Here is a 22986-nt window from a genome sequence, read left to right on the forward strand (position 1 = left end):
CTCTCGTTCTCAGCAGATGGAGACATACCACACACTTTGTAGGCTCACCCAGCACCAACTTTTGGGATCAGATGTTGGGGTTTTCCTCTCTTCTTTGCATTTTTTAAAGCCTGACCAATGTCCTTTTGAGAAAGTGTCCACCTCGCTCATGGAGAGGAGCCACTCATTCCCTCTGGGGATGGTGTCAATAGGCCTCATCCAGTCGGTCCTTGGAGCCACTTCCAGGTGTCCTGGGAAAGCAAAACAAACCTCAAGCACTCCCCATCTTTCCAGCCTCCATCTGGCTGCTCCCACTGACTCCTCCAAGTGGAGAATGTGAGAAGGCAGAAGCAGGTGGGAAAAATAATAGCAACCAGTCGTGGTCACTATGAATCCCACACACCTTCAGTAATTCCTCAGACACCTAATCTGCCCTTCCAGGCTGAGGCGTGTGTTGAGCCAAAGGTTCAGCTCTCCAAACCAGTGCAGAGATTAATTCCTCCCCCAGCGCTGATTGGAGTGCAGAAATCCTAATGACATGTTTGCAGCAGCTGTGCCATTCAAGAGTGATTTTCCAGGGGGGAAATGGTAATGGTCCAACACACAAGGGCTTATGGTTGTGTCACCACAGGGCTCTGGGATATTGCTGCAGAGTATCACAGCATGTTTTAATAAAGAAAGGACAGGATTCCCACTGGGCATGACAGTTAATCAGAGAAAAAGCAGGTTTATGTGTGAACAAAGCCATCATTACCTTTTCTGCGTACTTCTTATTGACTGTGGAACTTGGGTGATATCTGGTCTCCAATATCATTAGGTTTGATCACCCTTTGGATGATTATTATTGGATGTTTGTAAATCTGACCCATCAAAAAATAGGTTTCTGTCATGTCACAGATGAGATGAGTTCGACAGCCTCTCCCTAATCAGCCCCAATGCTTGAAAGAGCAGTAGAAATGGAAAAACCTTCACATTGTCTTGATATGAAAGCGCAAAACCTGACCCCCTTCTTGGAGTTAATAGCCAGTGAAACACTTACATTTGCAGCTTGTTCAAAAAGGCCTTGGAAAACCTGCCACCCCCACGCTCCCCTGCTCAGCACAGGGCTGTACTCAGCACTTCACATGTGGCTAGGAGATATGTGATAGTTATGGTTGACTGCTAATTGCAATTTAGGAAAAACGAGCCGTAATCCTGTCCTTCAGCTGGAAGGATGCTGGAAGGGTCAGAAGCTGCCTGCTTTATCCTTTAGCTTTATCCCCTTTGTGTTTTGAGCAGGCACGGAGTGTACCACCTCCTGTCTGGATCACAGTCACGAGCCCATCCTCCTGCGCGTGAACGAGACTGTGCAAGACATCCAGCACTGGATGAACCCTCAGAGAGTGAAGGTCAGTGCCTGGCGACTGCACGAACCACATCCTTTGTTGCATGTTTGTGAGCAGTGAGTGATCAGCGTTACCTGTGGAAAACGGGGAATTTGGACCTTTAGGAAAGAATTCCAGATTTTTCTTGTGTTTGTTCCAGTAACACAGTGGCTTTCTCTGCAAGTGGCTTTCTCTCCAAGTTGCTTTCTGTCTGTGTTTACCAAGTGAAAGTCAGTTCAAGGTAGAGGCCTCACACCAGTGGGCTTGGATCTGGAAATTCAGCAGGAAGATGTGATGGACAGCCAGAGAAAGGGCACTGGCCAGGCTTTATTTTCTTCCTCCTGTTCCGTATTTTGCATTCTTTGGGTGGCAGGGCTGGATTTTTCTGTGCCGCTCCTGGATGACAAAAGCAGCTGATACAGAGGGTTTTTCATTTCCCGACCCCGCAGAGCTGGCTGAGCACTCCCCCCGCCCCTGCGCCCGCATGCAAGAGCTGCCTGCTCAGCACAGCCCCTTCCAGAGGTCACCACTTCTCCCTCCTGCCTGCTGCAAACGCAGAGCCAGCACGAGCTGCTCACAGTCCCGAGCGTCCTCCAGCACACAGCAGTGCCAGCGGGCCCTGATGGGGACGTGCACACCACATGCACACACACACACTCAGCCCCGCTGGCAGCAAACAGCTGCTGGGTGTCATGCCCACGCTTGGGTGTCAGGGGGAGGCACACTCACCTAGCTCTTCCTGGAAACCCTCATGTTCCTACAAACAAACCAGGTGTTTGTGGCTTTATGGCATTTCTGCAGGTGTGGAAGTCTAACTGGACACACGCTCGAGCATGTGGTGGAAGACGGTGGCACATCAGGTGTCACCAGAGTGCAAGTTACTGATGGTGCTTGAGCAAACACCTCTGGCTTTTACATACTTGGGCCTGGCTTTGCAGGAGTCTGTTTTACACACCTGAACTCCATTAAGAAGGAGAACAAGCAGCCAACACAGCCCCAGCATGTCTTGAGCAGCTTTGACAGTCTATTTGCTTCTCTACATGCCTAAATGTACGCCTAGGGTTTGGGATTTTTGAAATCTGGCCTTGGCTGTGGGTAGCAAGTGGCTCCAGAACTCTCCACCACTTTGAACTTCACTGTTTCATGCAGAGTAAGAGAATAAATCTGGGAAAGGAGTGGGAAACTTAAGTCCAGATAATATGACAAGCTCATAATGTCCTTCTCAGCTTCCCATTCTCTCCAGACGCTGATGTTCTGTGACTGCCTTATAAGCCAAGGCTTTGCCAAGTTTCTGGCATGAAGCATAAAGAAAACCCCTATCTCTGTATGAGGGGCAATTTCTCACTGGCCCTTTCCTGAGTGCCAGACTTTAAAGTGGTTTGTAATTCATGGGGAAATAAAGTGACAGCTTCCCTCCTGTTCTCTCTGCACTCCTTCACTTATTGATGCGGGTACGTGGAGGGAGCTGTAACGAGTTTTATACCTGCAGGTCTCTGGAGGGCTCATTAGGCAGCAGGGAAAACATAGAGTAGTAAAGGGGGAGACAAGGGGAGTGAGGGATGGAGGAGAAATCATGGTTTCCAAGAGCACAGCAGTAAATAAGCCCTTTTTTCACCCCTGATGGTGAAGATCTTGCAAGAGCTTTAGGTCCTGAGCAGACACAAGTTCCACAAATGCTTTGTGACTAGACAGTGAGGTTTGGGCTGGAGAACTCGTGTTGGAAGGGATTAAAAAATCCTTAATTAAAAAATCGGTAGCTGTAAAACATCCATCTTATCCAACTCTGCAGATAATGGGATGTCACCCATGGGGAGCAACACCTCTTGGGGCACCTCCAGGAGAAACGCTGCCTCCGGTGGGAGTGGGGACATCCTGGAGAGATGGGGCTGGGATGCCTTGGGGGAAGGTCCCCATGGCAATGTGTTATATGTCATTAATAAGCCGTGTCTCTGTTTATGGCCAGTGACAGCTCTGCTGTTGTGCCATATGAGCACAGGGAGCAGCTGGTTGCATTTACACGGCGAGTCTTTGTGCACCTCGGAGCGCTTGAATGACGCAAAGGAAACACTTTTTTGTTGCTTTAATTTCAGGCACAAGTAAAGTACAAATGAGGGCAGGATGGGAAGAAGATAAAGGCAGGACTGATCTGTGGTGCTTACCTTTGAGGGGATGGGGACAGAGAAAACACAGGGAGAGCTGACAAGGAAAAATAAATAATTTGTCTGTAGCAGCTCAAGCAACATCTGTTATGGAAGCAAAGTGGAAAGAAGGAACTATCCCTTCTCTGAGGGTTGTTTAGAGCAGAGCTGTGGAAATCACTTGATTTTTCGGTTCACTCAAAGTTCTCCTGAATTGTAAAAAAAAATCCTTAATCAAAGAGACCCTTTTGTTATTGTGATTTTTGGTGAACCAAAAAATTGGAAGAAAAAACATGTTGGTTTGAACATAACGTAGCATTTCATTTCCAAGAAGATTTTGTAAACTTTTTGTTTAGTTAAAATGAAAGAAACAAACAAAAACACAGCAAAGACTTAGAAATTAAATGTCCTCTCAAACAATAAACAACAACAGATATTTCATTTCACAAAATGTGTAAATATTTTTGTATTTTTCAGAATTCATTTAGGTTGAGTTGCTTTATTGGGTCTGAAACAGTTTGCTGAAATCAGTATAAGCTGGCAGTGTCTTCCAAATCAGAATCTTCAGCAAGAAAAAAAAAACCAAAAAGATCACCTGAAATGTTCTGTACCTCTATTCTGCTGTGGGGTGTGCTCAGAGCAGCCAGTGCTGTCCCCACAATTTTCCCTTCACTGTGTGTGGCACAAGAAGCTGCTGAAGACACCGATGGATAGAGCTGCCAAGAATGACTGTGCAGGCAGTGGGGAGAAAAAAAAGGGAAATATCTCCAAGAGACAGCTTGACAGCTCTTTCCCATTGACTGCAGAGAAACAGAGCAGACACCTCATTTCTTAGGTTGTCTGAACTTGGGTTCTTGCCTTAGTGCTGAGTAGGGACAGGCTAAATAGTGTGCAGGCATGTGCATGCCTGGGAGAGCCTTCAAAGGGTCTGCATGTCCCAGCTCTGCTGGGCTGAGCATGACCATGGCCCCTCTTCCCATGCAAGCCCTGGGATTAAAAATGTCCAGAACTCGTTAGTGGGAATGCTCCTTAAATACTCCCATAATCACTAAAGCTTTGCACTTTTCCTTCCTTCTTACCCTCTCAGTATTTTTTGTTTGGTTTTTTTTGTTTGTTTGTGGGGGCTTTCTGGGGTTGGGTTTTTTGGGGTTTTTTGTTTGGTTGGTTGGTAGGTTTTTGTTTGTTTGTTTGTTGGGGTTTTTTTGGTTTTTGGTTTTGGAGAGTTTCAGGCTCATTTTGTGGCAGGGAAACTGAGTCACGAAACAGTGATGTGACCCACTGTGGTGCAGCTGCTCCACTCCTGGGAAGGCAGGAGATCCCATTCCATCTGCAGCTACAGGAGGAGTCCCCTTTCCTGGCTGATCCCCTCACTCACAAAGCCCATGGTTAATTGTTCTGTTCCTTTAGTGCCTGAGGAGTGAGTTACTGAGAGCAGGAGATGCCAGTCCCTGGGCTCCAGCCTGGGGGGACACTTGACCCATCTGAGGTGGAGGAAAGCTCTCCACCAGCCTCTCTGGGGGAAACCTGATCCCCTTGCAGCCCACAAAGGGTTGACATCATTGTGTTAGTGCCACCACGGGAGGGAAGCCGGCACCAGAGGCGCTGGGTCTTCCTTCACAAGGAGAAAATGACGGCTTGATTTGCTTCCTTGGCTCTTTGTCACCTACTGTGGGAGCACAGCCCGGCTCCCTCTCCCTGCACAGCAGATGGAGTCCCAGGCACCCACGCAGATGTGGCAGGGTGTTGTTCCTGGGGGACAGGACCCCAGTCACCCCACCTGGCTGCACAGCTGTGCTGCACGAGGGGAGCGATGTCACCATGGGGGCAGCAGATGTCACCATGGGGGCCTGGGGCACAGGACAGCACAGGGAAGGGACAGAGCTCCCAGGGACAGTGGCCAGATGGATTTTATTCCCCAGGCAGCATGTGGTGGATGTGGTGCTTCCATGTGTCATGCCATCCTTTGCTGGCATTCTGAGTCTACCTGTCTGTGCACACCGACTCCATCAGGTCATTCTCATGTACCCACCTTCACCCATCCTTGCTTGCTTTCTATACATTTGTTCATTTCAGGTGCCCCACACAGCACCCTGTGGCACCTGTATGCCTGTTTGAATTGCAGGAGGCAGAAACAATGCCCAGCAATCCAAATCATTCCCAATTTCTCAGTTTTCCAGCCCAGTCTCTCTCTCTACTCACATTCTCTGTGCACTGCACACAGCACAGCAGCAGCCTGAGGGTACAAACAGGCTGAGTGGTAGGAACTGAGGGCTTGGAAAACCAGAAAAAGGACTCAGGACTATGGCTAAGCGTCCTTCCCTCTCTGCTTCCAGCTCCAGGAATGTTAGCAGGATTGAATTCAGCTCTAGTGGTCTCTGCGAGCAAAGGATGATCCAAGGAGAGGACAAAGTAACTGGTGTGGAGCTATGAAGCTGTTGGCAGGTCCCTCTCCAGAGGAATGGGAATGTCCAAAGGACTCAGTGATTCACCTGGCTCCAGGCTTTCCTGTGCTGTGGAGAGCATTGGCTCATTCCCATTCCCTGAGGATGCCCAGCCCAAGGCTGTGTTTGGGATTGAAGATGACCTTGAGTGAGCACTCAGAGAGAACTGTCTTAGAAACTTCACCTCCCATCCATTCCTTTAAGGGATGTGCTGGTGTTTTAATACTTGAAGGGTCAGGAAAACAGTCAGTGCATCCTCTGTGAGGGATTGCTCTCGTGTGGAAAGCTCCTCTCTGAAGAGCCTGGTTCAGGGCTATTTGGTTTCTTTTGTTCCCTCTGCATGCTCACACACTCACAGATTGTGAGGTTTTGTAAATATTGATGCTTCTTACCAGGGGAATGTGAGGTGCTCTTTGGAAGTGCACTTCTTCCACTTATTGTCTGCTGGCCTTGGATACAGGAGACAGACCCCTGAATTTTTTCCACTTTGTTCTAATTCTTGGGTTCAAATGCTGCTCTTGAACTGCTTCCTTTGCTCTCCCTGCTCCCTCTCTGTCGATTGGCCTTGTTTATTTTCAAACCTAGGAAAGTTTCCTTTCTCTCCCCTCTGAAGTGCAACAAACAGAAGGGGGTGGGGGCAGAGAAAAGCCCTCACCATTTGTGGCAGGCAGCAGCCTGGAAATCTCCAGCTGTCTGTCAAGGGGGAACGTGTGACACCGCGGGGCCCCGCACCTTGCGGCCTCCCTCCCTCCTTCCCTGGGGATAAACAACATCCTCCCCTCCCCTGCCTCTTCTCTGCTCACACAGACAGGCCCTGTTGAGAGGCAGGTGGGGCAAGCTGGGCTTGACTAATAGTGGAAAATCCAAGAGCATCGGAAAGATAAACAGCCCGAGTCAGATAGTATAAAAGTCCTTTTTTCTAGCACACGCCAGGTAAGCCTCCAATGACAGGAACTGTAAAAACAAGCTGAGGTTCCCCCTGCAGATGGAATAAATTAGCCCTCAGATGAACAGGGGAAGGGATGGCTTCTGTGTTGGGTCTTCCCAAATGTTAATCCCTTCCTTCCCCAGGCCTCCATCAAGCACCAACCCCATGCTTTAGGTGAGTCTCTGTGTGTTCATCTTGCTCAACTGGACACTGTAGGGCTTCATCCATGGGCAACAACCCCAAAGGAACATTGGAGAGCCCTATCTCCAGGATGCCCATGGTGTGGAACCATCATCTCCACTGACCAGCCAAAGTTTTCATCCACTCTTTCAATCTAGGTGTCTCTATCTGTGTCATTGTCTAGGAGGATGGTCATCATTTTTGCCCAAAACTGAGCGTGCAACTTTTTTCTATAGGCAAAGTTGGTAGAGAAATTACTATACAGCTCATAAAATGTAGCCAAGGATGCTGTCCTGTCTGGGGGTTATTCTGAAAGTGTGTGGTGGGAGGTGCTTTTATTTAAGATGGTGCTAAAATGTGTCTGAAAATCCACCTTTAGCTGCTACCATCTTCAGTAATCAAAGGTAAGGTATGATGGGCAGTGAAAGAAAGCAATTCTTGGCAGCACCAAAGAAATCCCTAAATTAATTCCTAGAATGCCTCCCCCCTACCCAAGAGCAAAAGTGGACCTGTGCCTCTGCCTTTCCCTGCCACATTCCCCCACCATGAGTGAAATATTGGGCATGACATTTTAGGAGAACCTCAAATATTATTTTAATCTCAAATGCTCTGTTATTGCAAGTGTCAAGTCCAACACTTCTTGTAAATACCTGGAGGACAGCCAGGTCCTGAGAACACAAGAGGTGTTAGGAACTGAACTTCATTGGTTAAGTACTGGAGAGCCATAGGAGCCAGCACACTGACTTTCTGTACACTGATTTCTTTGTCTTAACCTGTTGCTTTTTTTTTTTTTTTTTTTTTATTTCTTCCCTCCAGAGTGTTGTCTGCACAGCAGGACTCAAGTGGTACCCTCACCCTTCCCTGATTCATTGTGTTAAAGGCTGTGAGGTGAGTTTGGCTTTAGCTCAGGTGGTCCATGGTGACTCTCCTAAATCTTACAGAAACAATCACTGCAGGCACGTGGGCTGGAAATTCTGGTTTCCAATGACCACCCTATCACACAGACTGATTGCCTGCATTGGTTCTGATACTCAGTGGGGAAATTCGTGGTTTTCCCAGAGATGATGGTTGGTGACTCTCACAGGAGTTAAATGATCAAACAGCTCAAAAACATTGGTTGACCAAAAGAATTTCCCAGAATCTGGGAGTTTCTGGGAAGTTGCAAAAGTTCTCTTTTTTTTCCTTGATCTTGACTTATTTCAGGGACAATTCTTTTTAAGGCCAGCTAAGCTTTGGGCATTGGTGTGGGCAGAGAAAGTTTAGGAAAGCCAGAGATGATACCACTGGGTGGACAGCACAGCTGGACATGGAGAAAATCACACCTCCCTCCACTGGCCACCTCTGTCTAAACCAGAAAAAAAACAATCAGAAACATACCGTTACATTTCAGCTGTGATAGACTTTTAGAGTCTTGCAAGTTACTTGAGAAAAAAAAGTAATTATTTTGAAGGATGTTGCTTCTGCCAGCAGCAATTTTTGAAATGTCTGAGAAGACTGAAGATGCTTCTGGTGGTTAAACAGGGCTGGAACACCTCAGTCTGTGACATGGCACTCGTGTGGTTTCCATCATGAGTATCTCACCCACAGCAAGAAGCCAATCCTTGTGGCACCTCTGGAAGGTTGGGAAGCTCCATGTGCATTTTGGAAATGAGCTGGCTCAGGGCAGAGGCAGAGCTGTGTCTTCCCTCCACGTGTCCTGACTTTCTGCCACACTGACCAGGCTCTCAGCACCCAAGCACTCTGAAGTTATTTGCCCAAAGTGTCAGAACATGGGTCTGAATTCCTGAATATGACACAAAGCTCCAGACCACACTGCTGTGGGATGTGATTTGTTTTGAAGTGAAAGACAGGTTTCCTTCGCATACAAATGTTGGGCCCAGGAGGGTAATAACTCTCCAACAATGTAATAGTTTCTGTCTAGCTGTTCCCTAAATGAAAAGCATTCTGCTGTCAGGGCTCTGAATGTCATAAGCTGTCTCACGCATCGCATTCATGCAGGCTGGCTGGGTGCCCCCATTCTCCAAAGAGAGCTGAAATAACATCCAGCCACCATTAAAAAATGCCATTCAGGTGCTGATGCACCACTGGGTGTCCATCCTCCTGCTGTTTAAGGATAGCTGTTACTGAGACAAACTTTGCAATGATGTAATAATTTACCAGAAGCCATTATTACTGACATGCTTCTTCTCAGCATTTTCTTCCTTTCCATCACTGGTAATTGCCAGAGCCCTCTGCATCAACAGGAACTTTCCTCTTTTCAACATTCATTCAGCAGTGTCACTGCATCCTAATCCATCATCTGGGAAGGCTTTGCCCAGACAATTGATAATGGCCTCTAGCATAATTTCAGAGCAGGATCCATGGATGGGCCAGAGCTTGGCATTAAGATTTCAGAAGAAATGCCATCTTCACTAAGCTTTTTTTTTTCTTCCCCATGACTATGGAAACAGAGACTATTAAGCCAATAATGGTGGGCCATTAGGCTGATACAACCCCTAATGTATGAGCATCCTTAGCATTAGGGAGGCTTCCCCGAACAGGAGGCTGTAAGTGGGGCATTATTTGGCTCTTGGTGATCGCAGTGGGAACCCCTGCAGCTGCTGCAATGTGATTTTTTGTCGCTCCCTAGTGGCAGGAACAGAGGCTTATGAGTCAGCCTCGTACTTGTCTGCACCTAACTTGGGTGTTTCAGCAGCAAACGAGTCCCTTTGGACTTCATGTATCGTCCTCCAAAAATATCAGAGCACCAAGATGTTCATGAAGAGCAACAGAGACCTCACCCTCCAGGGCCTCCCAAGCAAGGATTTTAGTCCCAAATCAGAATGTATGCTTTTTGTCCCATTCTTCTCCTCCTCCAAAGGACTGACTTGTCTACTCTGTGCCAGAGCAAATTCTTCCACGAGTTTCTTTATGGATTTTCCAGCATTCATAGGTGTAGGGTACAGGCATAGGGATGGAAATTTAAAGTCAAGATTTCCCATCAAGCAGGCAGAGCCAGGCAACACAAGGGAAACATGGAGAAGCCTGCAGAATTTCCTGCGAGGTTGAGCAAAGTTCACAGTTTTAAATATGACCGGCTTGGCCTCAAAATATCTCTTCATGTATTTATAAATCATTCCCTTTTAACTCTTGGAATATTAATTAAATTGGAAGGGGGCTTTCAAGTCAAAGCCTTTGCCTGTATAAATAAATCAATATCTGTGGAAATCAGTGGAGTTAAGACAGTTTAGAGGGGCAGCAGCCTCACACTGTAACTCTGATTTCCTTGCCAACATTTGCAGTATCTGCACGTAATTAAACAAGTGACACTGAGGGAGTCTGTCCCCTCCTGGTAGTCCTGCTGTGGTCTGATATTGCCATCATTGCCTGGGTTTCCTCTACCTGATAGAAATATTTAAATTTGCAGCACATCAGCAGTAAAAGTGTGCATTTGCCCCGCTCCATTGAGTTCATTTCAATTCTGATGAGTGTGGCCATGGTGAGCTCTGGGGAGAGCACGGTGAGCTCTCATGGCTTCTTCTTCAGGTTTCCATCACCTGGGACACTCTGGGTCTGCAACTGATGCAAAATCCTCCCAGGAAACCTCCCCAAGACATCCTGCCTGCTCTGCAATGATGTCTTCTTGCAGGAGAGTCCCTGGTGTGTTTTTCTCAGTGCAAAATAAGTGAACTTTTCAATGAGTAGATAAAATGGGAATGGCCTCATGAGCCTGTGCATGGAGAGTTACAGAGATATGACTCTGCTCTCTGCTGATCATCCATTTTTCTGAGCTTTCATTGTCTGCCTGGGATTCTCACATGTGGTATGGACCTTTTTTACTATTAGGCACAGCTTAGACTTCCAAGAAGGACTTCTGTACTTGCAGACCAAAAGGGCTCCAATGTTCAATGAAAGAATTCAGGCCTTTCCTTCAGAATCGTGGTTATTATTCAGGCCCTGTGCAGCACATGGACTGGTGATCACATTGCCCAGCCTAATGAGCACATTTTCTTTTTCAAGGTGATTTATGAATTTCTCTTAACAGCTCTCCACAATGTCCCTCTGAATAATTGCCATTATCCCAGCTCTGAGCTGTGGAGTGGAGGAAGATCACGTGCCATGGCCAAGGTCCCACACAGTCACTGCTGTTCAGAGAACAGAACATGGTCCCTGTGCTGAGCTCAGACCCTTCCATTCCTCCTGGTGATTTGTTTTGTGCCCTCGTTGCTGACACGTGTTGCGGAGTCAGGAGAACTCTGGTGAAAAGCTCAGCTATTAAAAGCAAGCCCATTTTGCTGTAATACATGACCTTCTTCTTATCCCACACAGTTTAGGAAGGTTAGCTTAAAATTATCAAAGGTGCCACAATTTTAGAGGCCTGGATGCTGTCTGTGGGCCTAGTCAAATTAATATTCCTGAAGCATCCTCTTATGTGGGATGTGAAGAGGCAACAAGGGCTCATTTCCCTTCCATCTACTGTCCTTTTTTTCTGTCTGTTTAGAAGGGAAAGGGGAATAATTATCTCTTGCTTTTCAGGGCAGCTGGTATGTTACAAACTATATGGCTCCTTCAAATATTTGTGGTTTTCTTCTGAAATATTGTTACAGGTTTCAGGATTATAGAATCATAGAATGGTTTGTGTTGGAAGGGGCCTTAAGGTCATCCACTTCCAATCCACCTTCCACTATCCCAGGCTGCTCCAAGCCCTGTCCAGCCTGGCCTTGGACATTTCCAGGGATCCAGGGCAGCCACAGCTGCTCAGTGCCAGGGTCTCACTGCCCTCACAGGGAAGGATTTCTTCTGGGCATCTAACCTAAATTTCCATTCTTCCAATGTGAAGCCATTTCCCCTTGTCCTGTCCCCACAGTTCCTGATGAACTGTCCCCCTGTAGCCCCTGCAGGCACTGGAAGGTGCTGTGAGGTCTCCACACAACCTTCTCTTCTCCAGCCGCGACTTTCTCACTCTGTCTCCATAAGGAATGAGCTAATTTTATCCGTGTTCACACTCTCAGCCTTTTCCTGCTTTTTTTTCTTTTTCAGCCTTTCATGGGGGACAACTACTGTGACTCCATCAACAACAGAGCCTTCTGCAACTATGATGGTGGGGACTGCTGCGCCTCAACAGTCAAGACCAAAAAGGTAGGAATGCCCCTTCCTCTTCCCATGGGAATTCCTTGCTGAGTGCTGCTTTGTGCCTGGAAAAATTATTTTTGTGCAAAAAAGGAAGGTCCAAGGTCTCAGAAGGATCTTCAGCCCAAGCATCAGCTCACCATAGGCACTGAGTTCTTGCTGGTTCATTTATCATCCATCCTCGAGGCTCCAAAGGGAAACTAAAGGTTAGAAAATAGTTTTCATTAGGAAAATAGGAGAGAGAAAAAGGAAAGCTTCATTGTGGATCTGTTCTTTGATCCCTGTGTACCCACATGTGCCTGGCTTGCTGCTGACTGTCCCATCCAAGAGTGGGACAGAGAAGAATGTGGAGCAGGGCAGCAGGGCTGGGTGGAGATGCCAAATATTTTTTTGCACAGAGACCACATAAACCTGCAAAGAGAAAAGCTAGTGACACAGATCTATAAAATCATTACTTAAGGTAGGGATGATGCTTAGAAAAGTAAAATCCTCTGGTTTTTATCACTCAGCAGTGAGGGGGTGAAGTGGTAATTTCCTTGAAGCAGGATCCAAACAGACGAAAGAACATCCTTGTTGGCACAGTGTGTGTTTGAGTAATATGATGAGTTGCCACAGAGCGTTATTAAGAACAAAAATATATTTGAAGTCAAAAAAAGAACAGGCCTATTTGTGGAGCTTTGCTCCTTCAGTGGCTATTAGACACTGTGATCTGGATGAAGCTTCTGGCTGAGGAATATTTGAACCCTTGGCTGTTTGAGCTTGGGGAAGAGTCCCTCCACCCACATCCCCCTTTTTTCTGCTTCTTTAACACAAATTTCTGAGCACTGTTAGAGACAGTGACTGGGGTGATAGAGCAGTACAACATTTTATAGGTTTCTAACCAGCAGGGATTTAGAGCTAGGTTCCTCCCAAAAATAAAAAAAAATAAAATTTTTGCCTCTGCCAGGTGAATATTTTACCTTATCTTCCAGATTTGTGTATAGAACGGAATGAAAAATCCAGCTGCATTCAGTATCTGATACATATTAATAAATAACAAAACCTGAGGGAGCTTGGGCTCAGCATATGACACCATCAATGTTACCCAGCTGAGGAAGGAGGTTCCCTCTCCAGCTTTGTCTGGAGACTTCTTTTCCTTGGTTCAGCATTGTGGGCTGTCTCTGGTCCATCTGGGATCACCAGGGAAGAGAAATGGGCATGCCTGGCAAGTGGAAGGAGTTAATTTCTCCTCTGGGGAAAATGCAGAGGAAGAGGTCATTTCCCCAGCTGTGCTCTTTTTGGACAAACATTCCCCTCTATTGTGGTGTTCCTTTTGAAAAAATCCCTGGGAGCTACATGCAGGGAAGCCCAGGCAGGGCAGCTCCTCAGTTCCCCATGGGTGGAGTAGGGCACGGAGACCCCAAAAGGGGCTCCCTGGTGAAACAGCCTCTGAAGAGATGAGCAGCATGACAGACATCAGCTGTCTCCAAGAAGAGATTCCTATCTCTGGCTGCTTTTCCACCTCCTTGGGAGGAGCAGCCCCACAGCAGCACAGCTTGCTCGCTGACCTCCCATCAGCTGGGAGGGCAGAGCTGGAAGTGCCCGGTAGCTCAGCATGGTGTAGGTCTTCTCCTCCCAAAACAGCCTGCCTGGGAAACTTTATCTCACTGCCTGCAGGCTGGAGAGCAGGCGATGAAAAACCCCAAACAGTGTCAGAGGAACGAGAGAGAGGTGCCTGGGAGGGGACCGACCCAAACCAGCCTCATCAAGACAGGAGCTGAGGGCACAACTGGAACAAGGGGGATGTGAGGGCTGAGATGAGGGGGGGTGAGAAGGGACAGGATTAAGGTTTGGGAGCAGAATTTATTGCTGGGCAGGGAGTTGAGACCAAGTGGGATCTGCACAGAGTTGTGAACACTTACCAGCCAGGCGACTCACGCTCAAAATATCTGCTGCTTCCCTGCCACCCAGAAACCAAGTGACCTCCCAAGGAGGGGAAGCACTTTGTAGCCCAGTGGGTTGCTGTGCTCTGTGCTAAAACTGCTTGATGCAAAGGGCAAATGGTCAGACATAGGCAGCTGGTCACACCTCTGATGGATTTTCTCCATGGAGGGGGAGGTTTTGTAGCTTTTTGGAGATGTCTGCTTTCACAGACTTCCCTGGGAGCTGGATCGTTGTGACTGGGGAATTAGACTTGCCCTAGCTGGCAGTTTAGAATCACCTATCATCAAGATCACACAGGTGGAGGTCTGAGCCATGGAGCCCATCACAAACCTGGCATGCATTCAGCTTCCAAAGTCTCCCAGAACTCCAGCAACATCTCAGGAGCCGAATGAGGCGCCTGGGAGAAGTGAAGAAAAACCACCTTCTCCTTGGATCTTCCACACTAAAAGCGAGATGCTAAGTCCCAGTTTATTACATTTATAGGGTAAAAGGGGGAATAATAACCCAGCCAGGGGGGCTGTGGGGTCAGAGTCAAGGAGGCAGCAGGAGAACCTGGCTCCTGCAAAGCGGCTGCCGACACCTGCGGCAGCAGCCGTGGGGCCGTGGGGCTTGGCTCTCCCAGTTATTTTCCCATCTGAGGCCTTTGACTTAGACCAGATTTCAGGCCAGGCTGTTCAAATACAGCCCTCCCTTTGAAGAGGTTTATGAGTGGAGCATTACAGGAGATATTCCAAAGGGAAAAACAATGAAAGGTGAGAGAAAAAGGAGCTGAATAAAAATACTCCGCATACCAAATCCTTCCAGCACAGTTTGCCACCTACTTAAAAAGGCAGAGTTTTAAAATACACATTGGGTGTAAAAGCCAAAAACCTGGAGGAGACATAGGGAGGGGCGAGTCCAGCTCTGTTAATTCCAATACCAGATGAGGATGTATTTTCATACGGTTGTAGAGAGAGTGAGACACATGAAAGAGACTGCTTTGCTCCTTTTCTTTCAGGGTTACATACTATGTGGCAGATGTGTCAGTCTTTTAAAGCCCCTGCAAGTTTGCCCATAAATGTCCAACATTTATGCAACACCTGTTTTTCTCCCAAAATGTCACAGGACATTTTAAAAGCTTTAGATTTATCATCTTTTCCCCGCAGCAGCCATTGCTGAGGTGACACATGGTTCACATTTAAGAGAACATAGCAACTCCACACATTATTTTGGGAAAGGGCTGAAGATTAACATTGCACCATGTGAAGATTCAGGAGTTAACAGTCGAGTAAGAGCTGGCTTCAGATCTTTAGTGTCCGCAAACTGTCAAGACTTAAGTTTCACTGCAGTCCCACTACCCTCCCAAACACACTTTGGGCTGCACACAGTGCTGTGAACAGGCTGCCCTGAAAGCAAAACACTTTGAGCCAAGTTCACTTTAAAACCAAGCCCTCTTACTTAATGTGAGACTTTGCACGCTCCTGTTTTGTTGCCCTGAAAATGCTCAAGGGACTTCCATGCTTATCCCATGTTTTCCCTTTGCATTTGAGTATTAGCAGGGAATGACCTTGTGGATTCCGTCAGCGAGTGGGGAATGGAGCAGTGTGACTTATCTGACCGAGCACCAACTAATCAACACTGCTGCTTAGATAGGAAATAATGAGTATTTGCCCTGCACTGCTCACAATCAGGCTGGAGAGCTTAAAAGAAATCATTAACAGCCTCTTTTGAATGCTGCAAGTGGCAACGAATAAATTCAGTCATAATCTGGGCATAAATTCGAGGCAAGTGCAGTCAGAAAGCAGGAAGAAAAAGAGACATTCATCAGCTTAATTATTTGTTGTGCGCTAATTGATGAGCGTCGCCCTGCAGCGGGCGAGCAGCCAGGGCTGGCACAGAGTGCCACCCAAGGAAGCAGGGACACGGGCAGGCAGTGTGGGGAGCAGGGGGCTGATGGCAGATCCGTGGCTGGGGCAGGGGACAGGGCCCTGCTGCTCACAGCTTGCCCTGTTTGTGACCCAGGAGCAGCTTTGAGAGACAGGAAGGCCATTGCGGGCCAACCTCCAAGGGAGAGAAAGCTTCTGTTGTGTATCTGGAGGGGATAAAGTCTTCCGTGAAGGACAAAGCAAAATCCCATCTCCTTTTAATCTTCCTCCCCTCCTGACCCAGCACAGGTTGCCAGCTCCCTTCTGCCTGGCTGCTCTAGGAAGCTGCTTCTTGCTTTGTATCCTGCTGCAGATAAAAGAAGACGCTATTTTCTAAAACATTACCTACGTGACACTGCCAGAGTGAGGGAAATAAATAACCTGGGCATAACTGGCTGTCTCTGGGCTCTTGGCCACCGGTGAGGAGCTTGTGGGGTGTGCAGCATTGCTGGGAGAGGCTCTGGCTGCTTCCTCTGATTCATTTCAGGAAATCTTCTGTCCAGTAACTGTCTCCTCCACTTCTTTTCTTCCCTTTCCCTTTTATAAGTTTTCCCTAGACAGGACTGTCTAGAAACACCTTACAGAAATCAGAATTTCTTTCTTTAGGCTCTGCTTATGTACTTTGTTCCAGACTGGGATCGCAGATTTGCCTGGTTGAAGGTCCTGCAGTCTGATCTCTGTAGATTTAAACACACTAAATTTGCTTTTTTAAAATTCCCTCAACTTCAACCATTTGTAAGGATGAACTTTCATCTATCTTTCCTCTCTGCCTTTCCTTTTTGTCACTTTAGGGATAAACCTACAGCTCCCATGAGAAAAACCTGGCTCACTCAATTATCACTCAGGTTTTCCTTCAACTGCTTTGCCCCATAGCACTTGGTAAAAAAAGGGAAAAATTGTCCTGTCCCTTCAGCCTCTTGACATTTCTGTCCAACACCTTGGAGAGGAAAACCAGCAAGTGCCTTGGCGGAAAACAAATGAGGACTTGTGGTAGATAGAGGGCTGTGTGGGATTCATCCAAAGCTTTGCTTATCTAAAAGATAGGCCAGTTATCAAAACCTCTTCAGAGACTTTATGGCCGAGAATTCGAGGCCTAAAGAAAGGAGCTTTGAACTGAGGGGCTGCTGCTGGCTCCAGCAGGGATTTCCAAAGGCTGTTCCTGTCTCCCTGGGAAGGGAAGGGAATGAGTCTGCACTCCTACCCCTAAGCCAACAGAAATAACCACTTCTTGGTATTTTGGAGAAATAAGCACCTTCTCCCAGCTCTCTGACTGCAACACAGACCTGTCTTAGGCAATCTCAGATCCTTCTCCATTGCCACAACATGTTTTTGAGGCAGTTTGGTGCCATTAGAAGCTTAAGTGACCACCCCAGCTGAGGAAATCCTGTTTATCCAGAACTGATGCTCCTGCCACGATGCTGCTCCTAACTACTGGCCTGTCCCCAGCTGGGTGTGTTTGTCAGCTCTATAATTAGCCAGATAGAATGAATGGTGGGTGAGTACGGAGGAAGGCAGGATACAATGCTGAGTGTTGCTTCATGCCTCTGGAAGCGGCTGAGAGCTTCAAGCACGCGGGTTCTCCCCAAAGTGTGGGTGAACTCACTTCCCCACCAGCCCTCAGTCACGGCCTCAGTGGCTGTAGCTGTTTGCCGTGTGAGAGGAGCGTTTCCAGTCAGGGTTGGTTGGGATGGGAGCTTTATTTTTGGGGCTCAGAGCTTGGTTTCATAATCCTTCAGGGAGGCTTTCCAGGCGTCAATAAATTAAAAGCAGTGATGGTAGCAGCACATGTTGCCTATCCTGAGAGAACTGTTCTTGGCTTCAAGGGACGTGGGGCTTCCCACAACATACGGCGTTCCCAAGGGATGTGCTGGTGGAGGGTGTTTGCTTTGCTATCCGACCTCACTTCATTAGCAAGTGTTACAAAAAACAGCGAACAAACCTTCCCTGCTCCACCGCCAGCTATTTGGCCTCTGGGTGGTCTGGCTCCTATTAAATCTTTGGTGATTATTTAGACTAATTACATTCATGTTTGCACAATCAGTAGCACGAGAGTAGGAAGCACAGCTGATTGCTGAGCAACTGAGCTCCGTGCGGTTTGGCAAGCGGGGCTCCCTCGCTCTGCTCTGCTCTGCTCTGCTCCACGGGCAGGCGGGGATGGATGCGGGATCCATGCGGGCTGGGCTTCCCCGGGAATCCCTGCTGGCTCTGGGCCATCCTGCTCCCACTGCTTCTGCTGACGCAGCTCCCAGTTTGCACACGATGGAGAGAGCAGAGCATCTGTTGGGTTCGGCTGAGCTACGACTCACGGCTGCTCCATGAGTTGAGCGCGATGTGCCGCGGCTGCTGGTTTCACCGGGGGAAGGCTCAGTTTATGGTGTGGTACTTAATGAAAATTCAGGCTTTTAGAAGTGCATGTGCTGCATGGAGAGGAGGTTTCCTGCCAGCTTTGTCTTCCCAGGCCCTCTGGAGCAGTGCCCTAGGTGTGAACCCACATACCAGCGCTTAGAGCTAAAAGGGGGCTCGCTCTTGCTCTGTTATCTCAAACTGGTGACCTCAATGCTGAAAAACACTGGGAAGACCCTTCCAAGATGCTTTTTTATCCCACAAGGGCCTTGTCAGGGAACAGAATAGTGGCTGGTGTTTGAGCTTGGAGGCTCTGGGGAGGCACAGGGCTGTGACACTCAGCACAGGCTGCCACACTTATCTCCCAGGCCACACTGCCCGCCGAGGCTCTGCCTGCAGTGAGCCTGTCTGGGAGATTTCGCAAACACTTCAGGGCTGAAATCTAACAACAGCCTGTTTCCCAACACTCTGCAGCCCTCCTCCCCTGCTTCCCCCTCCCTGGGCCCAATCCTGCCTGCCCTGGTGCTGCTGTGAGCCAGCCCCAGGCTCAGGCAGAAGGCACAGCCGGGTCAGCCTGATACCAGACTCTGTGAGGGACAAGCTTGCAGCCTTTGCAGAGCTGTTTTCCATCCCTCCCTCTACCTGTCTGGGATTTCTGCTGTCAACGTTCCCACCAGTTCCCTACAGACTGGCCTTTCTCAGCAGGGATCAGCCTTGGGATGTCACCAGCCTCTTCAGATAGGTGCATGTACTGAGGAGTTATGACCTCTTACTCATTCCATGACCTGCATCCCACTTCTGCATTGCTGCCCTTGTTCCCACAGTTGGGAGCGCAGCATCCAGCACAAATCTAGCCCTGTTTCTAAGAGTCAGCTTGAGTTTATCCAAAGTCTCATTGCTCAGTGTGGGAGAGGATGCTCAGGGCTCCCATGCCTTTCTGGAGAAGGAAGTCTGAGGTCATGCACTGTACAGCAATGGTGGTGAGTTGGTTGAGGTGTTTTGTTTCCCCCATGAGTTACACCTGGTTGTCTGTGCCAGCCTCCTGCCCAGCCTGTGAGCCCACACCTGGTGCCCTTGCTCCCCCAGGTTCAGAGCAGGATGTGTCATGTCCTGCACACTCCAGGTGGCAGGAGTGATGGATTGTGTCTCTTTTCTCTAGATGATGGATAGTCTGTGGTCCAGTGTGGTTGTGGTGTGACTCACATTCCCTGGAGCATTGTTGATCCACTGCCATGACTGCTCTGGATCATCTCCAAGAGCTGTGTGTAGGTGTGTGGAGCTGTGTTCTTCACTTATGTCTTTTTCAATCTACTTTAGCTCGTCTGAGGATACAGTATCTTGCATTACTTTATCAAATGTCCAGGACAGGCCCTAAGTTTAATTTTAGATTTTTCTTCTCACCCTCCTAGACATTTTTTGGGTTTTCTACATGGGGAGATGGACATAGGTGAAATGCAGGGCTTGTTTTGAAAGAAGAGGAGCTGACTCCTTACTCCTGGCTCTACAATGGGTACAATGAAATCTGGAAATTTCAATGCAGGTCGTGTATCCTGGTAATGAGTTGGGCTTTCACAGACCTATTTAAAAAGAAAAGAGGTAGTTAATCTTGGAGTATGTATATCTGGGCTCCACACCTAAATGGGCTATCATTCAGTGAAAGGATCAGCATTTATTATTTCTAGCACATCCAGCAACTCTATTTCATGGCTGTGCACTGCAGAGGCTGTCACTGTGTGAGCCCAAGGCAACAGACAGTTCTTCTTCTAAGGGCTTTCACAGTTTCCCTGAGCTGGGTACTTCACACACTCCCAGCAGATTCTGTGTGTGGGTTAAATTCCCTAAATACCTATGGAAATCAGGTCCTTGGGGAACTCAAATGCGTATTTGTTGTAAATGTTGTTTAAAGTGGAAAACCCTATATTACTGTTAAGTTTTTTGGAGAATTTTGTCATGTCTAATGTGGCTGTGACTGTGCTTATTACCCATAGAATTCTCTGCCTTTTCACATAATAGAAAACTGATCTCTGGAGCTCACTGCCATAAGACAAAACAATTCATCTATCTGGACAATAGCACTGTAAAAATCAAATTGCATAAAAAGCCTCCATAAGGGACATAAAGTGAATAAGACTGATCTGATCAGGAAGAAACCCTTCTCCATCAGGCTACCCACTGCTGGGAACTGCTGCTGAGCCACAAATCTGCCTGCTCTGGGGGCCACAGCTCTGCCTCAGAGAGAAAGCTTCTGCTCTTCTAGCCATGGCCACCATTGGGAGACAATAAACCGCCAGACATTTCTTCTCTGGTTGCTCCATCTCCCCAGGAATTGGCTGTAATGCAGCAGCAATCCAGTTTTGTACGTGCACCTTTTCAGGTCGCTGCAGGGCTGAGCACATCCTGTGAGAAAGCAAGGAGGAAAACAAGGGATTCATGAGGAGAAATGGGAGGAGAGAAATTAAGGAGGTAGAGCACTTCAGGCAACATCAAACTCATGCCAGTTTGGGTGTCTAAGGCTGCTGTTACAGCAGAAAGCCTGTGAGGGGAATGTGAGCTGGTGGTTCTGAGACAGAGCCATGCAGGGCTTTCTCTCCTGGCTCTGATGTCCCTGCAGGTGAAATGGGAGCATGTTTGGGATCTCCGTGCCTGCAGCACATCCTGCTTAAGCCTGGACAGCAGCAGAGACAAAGTGCAGTAGGCTTTCACCACTAATTTCAGCCACTTTACTGAAATGCCTGAATTGGGTGTGTGGCTGACCTGTGTTCAGTGCAGAGTGTGGATCCATCTTCCCTGTCTCTCCTCTGAATGGAGGGGCTACTTAATCTCCTTTGTCAGGTTGTTACAGGCAAACACAGGGAATCCAGGCCAGGCAGAGGAAAAAGCTTGATCAAGACAAATGAAAGAATCAGGTTCCCAGGTCTTGCCTCCAACCAGTAGCTTCATTGTACATCAGGGAGGATTTTTTAAGTCAAAAACATTGCCAAATCCAGATTGAACTGAATGATTCAGGATAAAAAAAATGAAAATAGCGGAAAACTCCAGGCGTACTTAAATGTTTTGTTTGAGCATTTTCTAAGTGAAACAAGTTTTTGTTTCAAGACATAACTTTTGCTGTGAAATAGTCTTTTTTATTTGTTTGTCTTGAAGGGAAAGGTCAAACCTTAAATGTAGCAGATAATCTAAACCAAAATGTTTCCTTCTACACTGAACAGAAAAAAAAAAACTTTAATTTTTATTTTGCATGTATCTTTTCTTTTTCCTTTCCAGTATTTTAACTCAGTCATAAAACAAACCCTCCTCAGCCTCCTCCCCAAACCCCATTGTTTACAGATTTCTCTTTTCCTATCTAAGAATATTCATAACACTGTGATATGAGACAGTCCTGCTTGGGCTGGCTTCTGTTGGATCAAGTGACCCTTAAGCTCCTATTGTTTTCTGCAGTTTATAAACTTATTCAGTTGCCAGTTATTTGGATTCATTAGCTTCTAACTTTTCGGATTCTTTCTTCTCTTTGCAATCTCCACATTTGTGAATTTGTAGATTCAGATTATTCACTGGTTATTTAGTTCATAAGTCACCGAGGCCATGGCTTGATGAAGAGTCATCGCCCTATTCCACCTGGAGGGTCGGGTCTTCTGTGAATGGAATCAAAAGCAAGGGGAGGAGGCTCTCTGAGCCCTGATTTGATGATGAACGTTGGCTATTTAGTGTCTCTGTCAGCATGTCCCTGCCCCAGGCTACCCAGTTGTGAAATGAAGCTCCACACCCCTCCTTCCCAAATGGTGTGCGTCAGGAGAAAGGCATCCTGGAGAGGGACAGGCAGGGACTCGTGTGGAAGGTCTAGCTGGAGATGACAGCACAATGCTGGGTCCACATTCCTAGATGGGCTGTGGGTGATGCATAGGGAACAGGCAGACTCAGGCACCATAGCCTGGAGAAAAGTGTTTGTGAAAGGGAGAGTGAACGTGTGGCAGCAGAGCCAGGGGGAGCAGACAGAGCCTGTGCAGCCCTCGCTGGGAACATTGGAACAGGTTGTGGCACTGCCTTGGAAGGAGTGTAAAGGAGGGGAATGAGGTCATTTGTTCAGTCTGTGCAGATGGGAGAAATTCTTGGGAATTCACTTCAGGGCAAGTGAGACACTTGTCCCACTGCCTTTTCTGCAGGTAAATACTGTGATGCAAGAGGCACAAACCAGCTTTCAGTGGGCAAGCATGGCAGGCTATTGTTTCAGCTCCTTCCCACGCTTGTCCAGAGGGGTCACAGAGAGATGACAGACGGTGAATGCAGCAGTCTCCCACTGCATTCCTGTGCTGTGCCTCAGTGCCTGTTAGCTGCATCTCCTGACCTCAAGCACGAGAGGTGTTCCGAGAAGTCCCTGCTGCATTCCAGCTGCACTGGTCTGTGAGACAGTGCTTGGTTCTACTCCTGAGGAACTGAACCCAAAAACATTCTTGAAAACATTCTTAACTGAACCCAAGAACACAGTTAAATGCACAAATGGACTTAAATAAAGCAGCAGCACCCAAACCAGAGGCCCTTAGGAACCTCCGTGCAGCACCAGCTCAGCACTAACACAAATCACTGTAAAAAATAACATAGTGAAGATTGCAGCTGATCTCAGAAGATTTCACCCCAGAGGTCATTTTTTTTTGTTCTCCAGGCTGCTGTAGGTGTGTTCCT

At 47.7% G+C, this 22986-nt stretch overlaps 1 protein-coding gene across 1 annotated transcript in view; it reads left to right on the plus strand.

The window, feature by feature from the left end:
* Positions 1–22986, plus strand: part of PAPPA (pappalysin 1) — a 180560-nt gene that overhangs the window by 151737 nt on the left and 5837 nt on the right. The window contains exons 19-21 of the mRNA XM_005493856.4: positions 1258–1367; positions 7847–7918; positions 12050–12148. Coding sequence (XP_005493913.2) covers positions 1258–1367; positions 7847–7918; positions 12050–12148 — 281 coding nt within the window. The remainder of the gene's footprint in view (positions 1–1257; positions 1368–7846; positions 7919–12049; positions 12149–22986) is intronic.

Source organism: Zonotrichia albicollis, chromosome 21 (genome assembly GCF_047830755.1).
Source record: "Zonotrichia albicollis isolate bZonAlb1 chromosome 21, bZonAlb1.hap1, whole genome shotgun sequence".
NCBI classification, from domain to species: domain Eukaryota; kingdom Metazoa; phylum Chordata; class Aves; order Passeriformes; family Passerellidae; genus Zonotrichia; species Zonotrichia albicollis.